General features: G+C 34.8%; 1 protein-coding gene across 2 annotated transcripts in view; it reads left to right on the forward strand.

Moving 5' to 3' along the window:
- LOC136029368 (uncharacterized) overlaps nucleotides 1-13,481 on the forward strand; it is a 97,018-nt gene that overhangs the window by 52,211 nt on the left and 31,326 nt on the right. For both annotated transcript variants that reach the window (XM_065707683.1, XM_065707684.1), the window contains exon 12: nucleotides 8,175-8,407. In XM_065707683.1, coding sequence (XP_065563755.1) covers nucleotides 8,175-8,407 — 233 coding nt within the window. The remainder of the gene's footprint in view (nucleotides 1-8,174; nucleotides 8,408-13,481) is intronic.

The following is a 13,481-nucleotide window of genomic DNA, read 5'->3' on the forward strand; positions in this document are numbered from 1 at the left end:
CAGTAGGGTTAGCTCCTCTTCCCATGGTACTCGTATACACTGCGCAGCTATTTGATGGTTAGAGTAAATTTCTGAGTTTTCTGATAAATGTCTGATACTGTATATATATTACGAGTTAATACTTTCGATGGCTTTGGCTTCTTAATAGTCCAAGATTTTTCAGGAATTCTCTTAGAAAAATTTTTTTAAGAGTGCAAGTATTTGTGAGGTTTGAAATACATTTTTAATTCATGTTTTAAATTTCTCCTTGTGCAACCTCTTGATTGTAAATCTAGTCCCTTCTATCCAGAGCTATGGGCTTTCTGGCTTATACAGTTTGCTATCTCCTTGTTTCCCTGGTCTTACTGCAGTGAAGTACCGCAGTGAGGTTGTGCAGTTAGGTTGGACTTCTGCATATATGTCTGATACTGTATATATATTACGAGTTAATACTTTCGATGGCTTTGGCTTCTTAATAGTCCAAGATTTTTCAGGAATTCTCTTAGAAAAAAATTTTGAGAGTGCAAGTATTTGTGAGGTTTGAAAAACATTTTTAATACATATTTTAAATTTCTCCTTGTGCAACCTCTTGATTGTAAATCTAGTCCCTTCTATCCAGAGCTATGGGCTCTCTGGCTTATACAGTTTGCTATCTCCTTGTTTCCCTGGTCTTACTGCAGTGAAGTACCGCAGTGAGGTTGTGCAGTTAGGTTGGACTTCTGCATATATTTGTCTGATACTGTATATATATTACGAGTTAATACTTTCGATGGCTTTGGCCTCTTAATAGTCCAAGAAAAATTGAGAGTGCAAGTATTTGTGACGTTTGAAAAACATTTTAATACATATTTTAAATTTCTTCCTCTGCACCTTCTTAATTGTACATCTAGTTCCTTCTATCCAGAGCTATGGGCTTTCCGGGTATATACAATTTGCTCTCTCCTTGTTCCCACGGCCTTATTGCAGTTAAGTACCGGGAGGATATTTGGCTATAATTCTATTGAGATAGTCCTTTTTCTTTTTGCTATTAAAAAATAAGACTGAAATTTCCGGTTCAGCACTTGTTTGAAAGCTCTATCCCTTCTTGGCAATATGCGTCAGAATTTGATAATTGAAGCTGCTTACTAGCTATAATTAATACTGTTTCTACTGTCTGACGAGTTTCGTGCTTGCTTCTGATGTGAATTATGCTGTTAATCATGTTGTTGTTTCAATCTTCTGCATGAGATTCTTCTCAACAATCATCCTTATTTTACGATAAGTTTGGATTATCTCTCATATGAAAACTAGCATCGTATGGTCCAACATTGCCAGAGGGTGAATTTGAACCCTCCTGTCTCCTTATCCGTAAGTCAAACAAATACTTAAAATATGTCTATACTTATATAATGACCGTTGAAACATCTTCTTGGGACAAACTGAATATAGTTTCTGTTACCATTAACCTGGAACCTCTTTTAGTCTGTCTTGTCCTGATTTCCAAGTTTTGACATAATTACGGCTTTCTAAGAACGTTCTTCTAGGCTATAAAAATGGGATGCCATCTGTGATTTAAGTATCCAAATATTCTGGGATGCTCTTGGTCCTCTTTATCTTCTATAATATCACCTTTTTCAATAGTTTCTTAGACCACATTGCCTTTCCATTTGAAATGGATAAAAAGCTTATTTATGCAAAACAATTATCAAACAGTTCGTGGTAACGAACTGTAGTAAGGAGCGACCCGGCTCAATAGTAACCAAAACTCTAAAAAATGGAATTTTGATACCAATACCTACATCAAAAGAATCACATTTTAATGCTGATTTTAAATATATAAGTTTCATCAAGTTTAGTCTTGCCCATCAAAAGTTACGAGCCTGAGAAAATTTGCGTTATTTTAGAACATATTGGGAAACGCCCCCTAGAAGTCATAGAATCTTAACGAAAATCACACCATCAGATTCAGCGTGTCAGAGAACCCTACTGTAGAAGTTTCAAGCTCCTATCTACAAAAATGTGGAATTTTGTATTTTTTGCCAGAAGGCAGATCACGGATGCGTGTTTATTTGTTTATTTGTTTTTTTTTTTTTTTTTTTTTTTTTTTTTTTTTTTTGTTTTTTTTTTTTTTTTTTTCAGGGGTGATCGTATCCACCCAGTTGTCCTAGAATGTTGCAAGAGGGCTCATTCTAACGGAAATGAAAAGTTCTAGTGCCCTTTTTAAGTGACCAAATAAATTGGAGGGCACCTAGGCCCCCTCCCACGCTAATTATTTTACCAAAGTCAACGGATCAAAATTCTGAGATAGCCATTTTATGCAGCGTAGTCGAAAAACCTTATAACTATGTCTTTGGGGACGACTTACTCCCCCACAGTCCCCATGGGAGGGGCAACAAGTTACAAACTTTGACCAATGCTTACATATAGTAATGGTTATTGGGAAGTGTACAGGCGTTTTCAGGAGGATTTTTTTGGTTGGGGGAGGGGTTGAGAAGAGGGGGATATGCTGGGGGAACTTTCCATCGATAATTTGTCATGGGGGAAGAAAATCTCCATGAAGGGAGCGCAGGATTTACTAGCATTATTTAAAAACACAATGAAAAAATAAATATGAAAAAGTTCTTTCAGTTGGAAGTAAGGAACAGCATTAAAACTTAAAACAAACAGAAATTATTACCCATTTGAGGGGCTCACCTCCTCCTAATACCTCGCTCTTTACGTTGAAGTATTTTTAGTAATTTCAACTATTTATTCTACGGCTTTTGTGATTCTGGGGTCATTCTTAATGAATTGGGACAAAATTTAAGCTTTAGTGTAAAGAGCGAGGATCTGAAAAGGGGGCGAACCCCCTCATATATGTAATAAAAATATGAGAATACAAAAGTTCTTTACGTAAGCTAATTTATAAGTTACGTAAATCTTTTACTAATAAAAATATTCGTAAAAAATTAAAAGTTCTAGTTGCCTTTTTAATTGACCAAAAAATCGGAGGGCAACTAGGCTTCCTCCCCCGCTCTTTTTTTCTCAAAATCATTCGATCAAAATTATGAGAAAGCCATTTAGCCAAAATCAAAACATGCATTGATTCAAAAACGTTCAGAAATTAAATAAAAAAAACAAGTTTTATTAACTGAAAGTAAGGAGCGACATTAAAACTTAAAACGAACAGAAATTACTTCGTATATGAAAGAGGCTGCTTCCTCATCAACGCCCCGCTCTTTACGCTAAAGTTTTTTACTGTTTTAAAAAGAAGAATTGAGAGACAGAGTCAAACTTTAGCGTAAAGAGCGGGGCGTTGATGAGGAAGCAGCCTCTTTCATATACGAAGTAATTTCTGTTCGTTTTAAGTTTTAATGTCGCTCCTTACTTTCAGTTAAAAAAACTTGTTTTTTTTTATTTAATTAAAAGAAAGAACAGTTTGCTCTTACATTAGGAAGTCTTTAGAAGCAATAAAAAACTAGCTCCGACAAATCACATAAGACAAAGAGAAAAGATACGAACGCTATACAAGAAACAAGAAGAAATACGAAAGAAAATTTACAAATACAAGAAAGACCATATTCGATAGAACATACTAATATTTTTGATTTTGCTTAAGCATGTGGTTCCTTTTGTCTAATTTTTTTTTTTTTTTTTTTTTTTTTTTTTTTTTTTTTTTTTTTTTTTTTTTTTTTTTTTTTTTATGGCACTTGGTATTAACCCGGTTAATTCGGAAAAATAGAAAAATGAAGTATTTTTAACTTACGAACGGGTGATGGGATCTTAATGAAATTTCATGTTTGGAAGGATATCGTGTCTCATAGCTCTTATTTTAAATCCCGACCAGATCCGGTGACATTGGGGGAACTTGGACGGGGGTTCCTAAAATCTTGGAAAACGCTTAGAGTGGAGGGATCGGGATGAAACTCGGTGGGAAAAATAATCGCAAGTCCTAGATACGCGATTCACATAACCGGAACGGGTCTGCTCTGTTTGGGGGAGTTGGAGGGGAGGGCTAATTCTCAAAAATTAGGAAAAATTAGGTATTTTTAACTTACGAAGGAGTGACCGGATCTTAATGAAATTTGAAGTTTGAAGGGTATCGTGTCTCAGAGCTCTTATCTTAAATCCCAACTGGATCCAGTGACATTGAGGGAAATTGAGGGGGGAACCTAAAATCTTGGGAAACGCTTAGAGTGGAGGGATTGTGATGAAACTTGGTGGGAAAAATAAGCACAAGTTCTAGATACGTGACTGACATAACCGGAACGGATCCACTCTCTTTGGGGAGTTCGGGGGGTAATTATGAAAAATTCGAAAAAAATGAGGTATTTTTAACTTACGAAGGAGTGATCGTATTTTAATGAAAGTTGATGTTTGGAAGTATATCGTGTCTCAGAGCTCTTATTTTGAATCCCGACCGGATCCGATGACATTGGGGGGAGTTGGGTGGGGGAACCTAAAATCTTGGCAAACGCTTAGAGTGGAGAGATCGGGATGAAACTTGGTGGTAAAAATAATCATAAGTCCTAAATACGTGATTGACATAACTGGAACGGATCCGCTCTCTTCGGGGGAGTTGGGGGAGGAGGGTTAATTCTGAAAAATTAAAAAAATGAGGTATTTTTAACTTAAGAAGGAGTGATCGGATCTTATTGAAGTTTGATGTTTGGAAGGATATCATGTCTTGGAGTTCTTATTTTAAATCCTGACCGGATCCGGTGAAGAGGAAGTCGGGGGGGGGGGGACCTAAAATCTTGGAAAACGCTTAGAGTATAGTGATCGGGAAGAAACTTGGTAGGAAAAATAAGCACAAGTCCTAGATACGGGATAGACATAAAAGGAACGGATTTGCCCTCCTTGGGGGAGTTGGGGGGGGGGGTTAATTCTAAAAAATTTGACAAAATGAGGTATTTTTAACTTACGAAAGAGTGATCGTATCTTAATGAAATTTTATATTTAGAAGGACCTCGGAAGTCAGATCTCTTATTTTAAATCCCGACCGGATCCAGTTTCATTAGGGGGGGGGGGCTTGGAAAACGCTTAAAGGGGAGAGATCAGGATGAAATTTGGTGGAAAGAATAAACACAAGTCCAAGAGAGGTGACCCTCATAACCGGACCGGTTCCGCTCTCTTTGGTGGAGTCAGAGGGGGGGGGGTATTAATTCGGAAAACTTAGAAAAAATGAGGTATTTGTAACTTACGAACGGATGATCAGATCTTAATGAAACTTGAAATCTAGAAGGATTTTGAGATTTAGAACTCTCATTTTAAATCCCAAGCAGATCCGGTGACATAGGGAGTTGGAGGGGGAAACCGAAATTCTTGGAAAACGTGAAAATCGAGGTATCACGAATGGGTGATCGGATCTTAATGAAACTTGATACATAGAAGAATCTTATGTCTCAGATGCTCCATTTTCAATTCGAATCGGATCCAGGGACATAGAGGATTGGAGGGGGGAAATAGAAATCTTTGAAACCGGAAATCTTGGAAAACGCTTAGAGTGGAGAGATCGGGATGAAACTTGATGGGAAGAATAAGCACAAGTTATAGATACGAGATTGAAATAATTGGTACGGATCCGTTCTCTTTGGGGGAGCTGGGGGTTGTTAATTTGGAAAAATTAGAAAAATTGAGGTATTTTTAACTTCAGAATGGGTGACCGGATCTTAATGAAATTTGATAATTAGAAGGAACTCATGTCTCGGGAAACCGTGATTTCGGGAAACCGAAAATCTTGGAAAACGCTTATAAATGTCGTAGATACGTAATTGACGTAACCGGACTAGATCCGCTCTCTTTGGGGGAGTTAGGTGGTGGTGTTCAGTGCTTTGGAGAGTTTAGTGCTTCTGGACGTGCTAGGACGATGAAAATTGGTAGGCGTGTCAGGGAGCTGCACAAATTGACCTGATAAAGTTGTTTTCCCCGATTCGACCATCTGGGGGGCTGAAGGGAGAGGAAAAATTAGAAAAATTGAGGTATTTTTAACTTACGAATGGGCGATCGGATCTTAATGAATTTTGATATTTAGAAGGACCTCGTGACTCAGAGCTCTTATTTTAAATCCCGGCTGGCATTAAGCCTCTGATTTTCCTTTTAAAGCAATCTATTGATTCTTAGAATTTTGCTAGAGCTCATACCATATGAGCTCTTGGCTCTTCCGACCTCGTCACAAGTGCCATATGACCTCTTAGCTCTTGTTTTGTGTAGCGTGTGCATGTTTCTTTTTGTTTTATATTTTTCGTTTGATCTTTCTTTTTTTTTTGCTGATAAAGGCTCCTGGGTGTCAAGCCGGGATAATCGGAATTTTATTACCATGTTTGGATGAATAAAAATTTTATTTATTTGTTTTTACTATTTTATTGGAAAAAAAATCCCGTTTTTTATTTTAATTTCAATTGTAATGCCTTTTCTCAATTGTTTTCCCCAATACTTCTTCCCCAAAAGGATAAATTTTATTTTTATATACTGCTGAAGATGATGTTTTTATGAAATGATATATATATATATATATATATATATATATATATATATATATATATATATATATATATATATATATATATATATATATATATATATATATATATATGTGAAAACAATTTGTATATACTTTTGTTCTCTTTACAAAGCAACGGTGACACCTCAACTTTTAATATTGTCCTCACAAAAAATTGCTCTTTTATTCTCTCCAGACTTTCGTTGTTTCCTTCTTTCTATCATTGAAGGTAGCATGCTCTTATTTTGATCCCTGTGAGAGCAAAATTGCCCTCAACTAACAATATAGAATAAAAATATTGGTTTATGAATATCTAGCTTTATTCTAATGGAACCTACATTTTCAATAGTTAATTTAAATAACGATTCTGTTTATATTCTGTAAAAAAAAATGCTATCTTTTCCCTAGTTTGTTGCCAACAACTATTCATTCAGAACTATTACGATCCCATCTATTTTTAATTAGTTGGTTTGGTCCAGAAATACCTACACGAAGTGGAGAGCTGTGAGGTCTTGGAAAAACTTCTTCTTGTCTTTTCTTTTCTTCTTCTTTTCTTCTTTTTATGACTTAAAGTAGTGTCTAAGTGTATGGGAAACTGAATTAAGAGGGATATATCGTGCTTTAACAGATGGTAATTCTAATTCACGAACTGCTTGCATCATTGACTACGTAGCGTTTGAAATAAGAACTAGAAATATTCAATAAAAACTGAATTTTAATCTTATAAGAATGTGTGTTTCAATCAGACTCAAGTTTACTTGGATTTCACCTGAAATTTTCAAAAATGCAGCTGGTTCTTTTGCTTTTAAACTATTTTTCATGAACTTGAGGGGTAGATTACCATGGAGGTCATAGGCGAAATTTTAAAAATGTACCTACTTTACCCTTTTGGCAAAAATATTTTTTCTTCGTCTTCTGGTCATAAAAAAAAGGTTTAACGAAACTAATATTGTTGTTTGGCAATTTATTATTACTTTGTCTTTTGCTGAGTAATTTCAAATGGGGTTTGCTGTTTTCCTTCATAAATGAACTTGAGTCTAATTTTTTGTTAGTTTACCATGTTTTTTTTTCAGTTGTGCTTTTTATAGTTATATTTCCTGATATTAGGAAAATTAACCACATAGATTGATAGACCTTTATTGCAAAAAAAAAGTCTCGGGGCCATGGCAACAAACAAAATAATACTATACACTGAAATGATTCAACAGAAAATAACAATTCAACACCCTATACAAAAAATAAAATAGGAAAAAATCACCCATATTCAATAATATTTCGAGAATTCTGCCCTTCCTATCCCTCACCAAATTTTTATCAGTTTGCCGTTCATAATTTACTATATTTCCTAGTCCTTTTAATTTTCCCAAAACCATTCAAACTTGTTGATCAAGCAGACCACTCATGTGACCCCACATTGCTAGAGAATGATTTTTTCCTTAAATTCTTTAATTTGGAATAAAGGGTAGTAAATTGAAGCAAATCCTCGCCAGTTTCTCCGCACATGGGATGATAATAGGGACACCCCACTATGCTTGCTTTACCTTCATATTAACGTATTTGTAACAACCAAAAGAAAGCAATGATAAATACAAAAATAATGCTAATATATTTAAAGTATTTGCAATCCAAGTTTCTCTACTGAGTAAAAATAAACGAGAATTGTCTATTAAAAGTGAAAAAGTAGGCCATTTAATTAAGGATAAAATTAAAGTTGTAAAATTTTATTTATTTTCAGTTTATTTTTGAGGATGATGAACTTTCCGTAATTCCACAGCGAACCGACGAAGTTATAACTGATGATATTTCAGTTGTCCCTGGCGGTCGACCACTATCACTTCAAGGAGCTATGGTGACAAGTACACCTTTTTTATCAAGGCCGCCTGACCATTGCTTAGTTGATAATGACATTACAAACATAATTGCTCGTCGGCCTCTAGCTTGTCAACCTCCAGAACCAATCCCTGAGACGTAAGGGCTCTAAGTTTTATTTTTTAATTCGTGATATCAAATCTTTATACTGTAACTGCACCATAGGTCAGGCTCCTAACCTGCACAACCTTTTCAGATACGAAATATTGCGCCAATGCTTTTCTACAATTGTATAACCATAGCTTGAAGAACATCATATTGGAATGACAATTTCTGTGCTAAAATATGCACTTGCCTAATTATTAAATAAAATCTGCGATACCATGTACGAGCCTGATTCCCAGAGCATTGCCCACGGAATATCATAAACATTTGACAAATTCTATTGTATATTGCCTTATGCACAATTCACTTTTTAATGCGAGTGGTGTGTCCTAATCTCCAATATAACTCTGTAACTTCGAATTGTGTGCTTGGCCAAGATGGCAAAAGAATTTTTCTTCTATCCTAACAAAAGATTATGCGTTAGGGTTTCATTCTTGTTTTCATTTTTTGTTTGTAGCCCAACAGGCTCTTCTGCTATTCTATTGTAAAGCAATTTGTTTGTTTGTCCGTTTTGTGCTGCTAAATACAATTAAATATAAGTTATTCAATGTTTAACTGTTCAGTTCCTTTAAGGCACTGGGGTGTCAATACTTATACAGGAGCCAAAAATATACCAAAATAAAATTGGCTTTTCCTGCTTACTTTTTTTAGAGTTCATCATACCCATGGTAGAGTAGCGTTAAAAATTTTGTATTTGATGACGTGCTGTGAGAGGTAGGGCTAAACTTGCACAAACGAATTGCACAAATCAAAAATAAAATCTCCATTTTTGGCTTAACGGTGCCTGGATTCTGAACAGAATTGCCAACGACACTTAGTTTTTCTAAAAATGTTTAACCATATTTTTGAGAAGAGATCTCGGTTTTATAGAAATATTTTTGTGTATTTTAATTTAAAGTACCAAGAATAATGAAATGGTAATTTGACTAGGAAATATCGGGAATTCTATTTTTTAATGAAAAAGACCTTCATATATCGTTATGTGGTTTTGGTAGCAGCGGGTGCCATATTAAAAAAAAAAATAAACAAAAACATAGAAGCCGGTAAAAAATCAACAAATGGTGAACTAAATGTAAATAGCACCAAACAGCTTAAGTCGGTGTAACTTTCCTTTGAAAGTGTTGTTGTCTTTGGGAATCAGCGGATTGTTAATGTTCATAATTTTTTGACAAAAAGGGTTTTCAAATTCAATTTGTTAGTTTTACTTATTTATTTCTACGGTTCGACGTGGCAACTCCGACGGTAATCTTCTACTAGCCTAAAGCTTACGAAGTATTAGGAGCAATACAGGAAACGCAATTAAATGGAATAGTTTTAACTCGATTTTTTTTTTATTTGACGTTCAGTGCGCTAATTTTCGTGACACTCTAGCCAAAACACCTGCTTATACCCTCCCCCTCCTCCCTCTGTGTAACGCTGAGAGGTGTGTTCTTGAGATCAAAGATAAATAAGACCACAATTATATTAGTAGTCTTATATCCCTTGGTAATCTGTATTGGACGTTGAAGTTATATTTGTTTCTTGTCCTCTGCTGTTTTACGCTGCCACGAAGCCTTGTTGGAAGTGCTGCAATGTATGGCATAGTTATACCACATTTACTTCAACTGGTACGACCTTTTCATTAAGTTGGAAATTCAATAATTTTTCTGAACTGGTATAAATTCATCACTATTGCTCCGAAATTCTTCGATAACATGGATCTGGACGTCTACTGTCTATTATTGTATAAGTAATTGCTGATGTCTTGCGACTTATCTCCCTCTTCTTTTGTGAGGGTGAAATGACTATGGATTTCTGCCAACATTCCTTTTGAGCTATACAATTCCAGGTCTGTTCAGTAAGTTTGTGCCAAATTTGACAATTCTAAAATCGTTGTCCGTTTATTTGTATCATTAAGTGAGGCCTGTTGAAGTATACTTTACAATTGAACCATAGTTAATAATTTCAGTATAATTAACAATCGATAATTGATGGTGCTATACTCAGCTGATTATTTATATATTGCTTGTGATCATGTCATGAGTGTGTGATTTGTAAGATATGGAAAATTAAAAATTATCGCAACTATGACTCTGCGACCTTTGACAGTTCATATAAAGATTTTCAAAAATATTCAAAATTAGATCAGCGTTCAGCATAACTATGTTTCTTGTTTTGCATGAATAAACTTAAAACTCACAAAAATAAAAAGTCACAATTTATTATTTGTTAAATTCATGAATTCAGTTGTGTATTCAGCTTTGATGCGTTGCAAATCTGCCTATGTCTGGGCAATACTGCCAGAGGCAAAACTGTTAATGAAAGTGAACAATTAAATAACGAAAGAAGAAGTTGGTGTATTGCTTACGTTAGAAACATTCCAAAAGAGAATTCCACAGGATTCGGATAATATAATGTCTCTGTAAAAATGGGAAAGGTTATGGGATTGAAGGCTATGGCGAAAGTTGACAGTAAATACATTCTAATACCACACTGGCTATGCATGACCTATGAAACCAAGAAAGGAAAGGATATAATAAATGAAAAATAAAATCAAATAGGTGAGAAAACTAGGATGTTGTCAGCCTTTAGCAAAATATGAAGACGAAAAATAAGGAAACATTTCGCCAAGGACTTCAGCCAAGTCGTCCTCAGTACTAAAAAAAAAAAAAAAAAAAAAAAAAAAAAAAAAAAAAAAAAAAAAAAAAAAAATTCTAACCTTTTGAAGTGAATTTGACAAGAGGAAAAAAGATACTGAATAAAAAAAAAACTAGCCAGAAATCAATGAAAGAGAATTCACTATTTAGATTGAACAAATATTCATTGCCTTGCAATAGATTTCACCTGTCTACAATTTCGGTTTTCATTAGATATGCGAACAGGTTGTCTTAAATTAGACTGGGCGAAAATATTGATTGCATCTTTTAATAGTAAGTTGTTATAAATAGAAGTATTTTAATTTATAACAACTTAATATTAAAAAAAAACTCTATGAATATTTTCGCCCAGTCTAATTTAAGACAACCTGTCCGCATATATAATGGAAACCGAAATTGCAGACAGGCGAAATCTACTATAAGGCAAAGAATCTCTTAGGCAAAGATCGGTTTCTTGCTTATGAAAGCACTCCAATCAACCAGTTCTAAAATGGTTTTATCACGAAAGCGTTGTCTAACGAATCAAAATATCTGATTTTCACCGTAGTATCAAATTATTGGATCAGCCTTTGACATGACAGCACGGACGTTGAAAGAGCGTTTTTGAAGTCAACGTGAATACTTACGAAAGACAAAGCTTCCATTGGGTCTAAAATAGTTCACACTGGAATGATTGCTTGGAAGGAAAAGATTAAAAACTGACTGAGTTGCTCCCATGCAAATTTGCTGTTTCAACTAGTTTATGGCGCCCTTGAAAGCTAGAAGATATATTTAGAGGTGGAAAAATGTGGAAATCAAAAGAACAGCATTGGAAATAAGGACAAAGAAAAAATAGGTTAGCCAGTAAAAAGGTTAAACAATTAAAGGCGTGAAGGCCAAAGAAACGGAGGTTTTGAAAAGAACCTGGACAAAAAAGTCCTAAGTCTATGCTCTGTTGAAGAGATCAATGAATAAAAAAGTGATTTTAATAAAAATCACTAACGATTGTTTTTCTTAATATTGCTTGAAGTTGGTCTCTTCTGTCTGTTTTGTTCTGTGTGTATTTGTCTTTTTTGTAATTTAGGAATTAAATGAAAAAAAAAAAAATAGTGATTGTACAGTTGATGAAGGTGGATAAAGCAAGAAAGCCTTTTCGAATTTCGACTAAGTCTCCCTCTCTGAAGATCAGCTAAAGCTATTGGTCAATCTTTTGATGTATTGAACATGTTATTTCGTCTGCAAATAGCTCCTTTCTGACCGTAAAGTAAAAAAAAAATCAGACTTTTCGAATTTCTTTGGTAGCAGTCCCTTCCTGTAGAACCAATTAACTGGAACATTAGTGACTACGATGAATTTTGCACAGATTTACTGAAACAAATAGACAAGATCAAACATAGAGTTGCTATCAGAGGCCTTTAGTGGACAGTTTGGTACAAATAGTGGTCTCCTAGCTTACGTAAATCTGGTGTAGGGAAGGAATATGGCTATAGGCTGTTGCAGTCTTGTAGGTACAATAGTTTAGTTGTAACTATTTTGGTATTGGTTCTAAAATAGCCTATAAGTTAACATGGTGCTGAAATGCTGTTAAGGCGACAAACCTTATCGATTATGAAATTGTAAATAAAAACTCACTGTATCTATACAGGGCATTAAGGTTTATAAGAGTGCTGTTATTGATGTTAAAAGAAAATGTCACCAGTTAGTATTGTCTAGAGTTAATTTAAAACTGAATTTTATTAAAGATAACTACCTTCAGGGTAGTTACGATGTTAAGAGGCTTCAGAAGAGAACATAAGAGGAACTTTCTAAGATCAATGCGAGATGAAACTAGAAAAATTAGAATTTGTCTCTGTAGAACATAGATGGAATAATTTAGAAAAGTATACGAAGTAGCAGATGTCTTGAGGAGGAATATTTGAATTGTGGCTAGGAGTATAAGCCTGGTGGAAGAGAGAATTGATTCGCGCAAAAGGATAGATTATACTAGGTTAAGAGGGAAGTAGAGAAGGCATTAAAGTATGCATTCTGGAAATGTAAAATGGAAGCCACAAATAAAATTTTCGAGGATCTGGAAGATGCAGCCAGACGCCATAACAATAAGGTATTGTTTTGACACGCTAAGAACTTGAAACAAAGGAGTCAGTGCTTGGGTTCGATCCTTGTTTCTACGGCTTTAATGCAATGCAGATACCCCTTGAATTTAATTTTAAATATTCCCAAATGCTCACTTGCCCTAATGCCCTTTGAAATTGAGTCCTATGCACCAAGTCACAAAGTTCTGATAGGAAAATTGGCCCTGGTTTTTCTACAGTGCAGAAAAATAAAATTACTAGCATGATGGGTTCATAATTATGCCTAAATCAATTTCTAATAAAATAATTACCAAAACCTAAGAAATGAAATAATTTCCGTATTGCAATGCGAAAATTCATAACTGATGCTCACCCCTCTGT

Source organism: Artemia franciscana, chromosome 7 (assembly GCF_032884065.1).
Source record: "Artemia franciscana chromosome 7, ASM3288406v1, whole genome shotgun sequence".
Lineage (NCBI taxonomy): Eukaryota > Metazoa > Arthropoda > Branchiopoda > Anostraca > Artemiidae > Artemia > Artemia franciscana.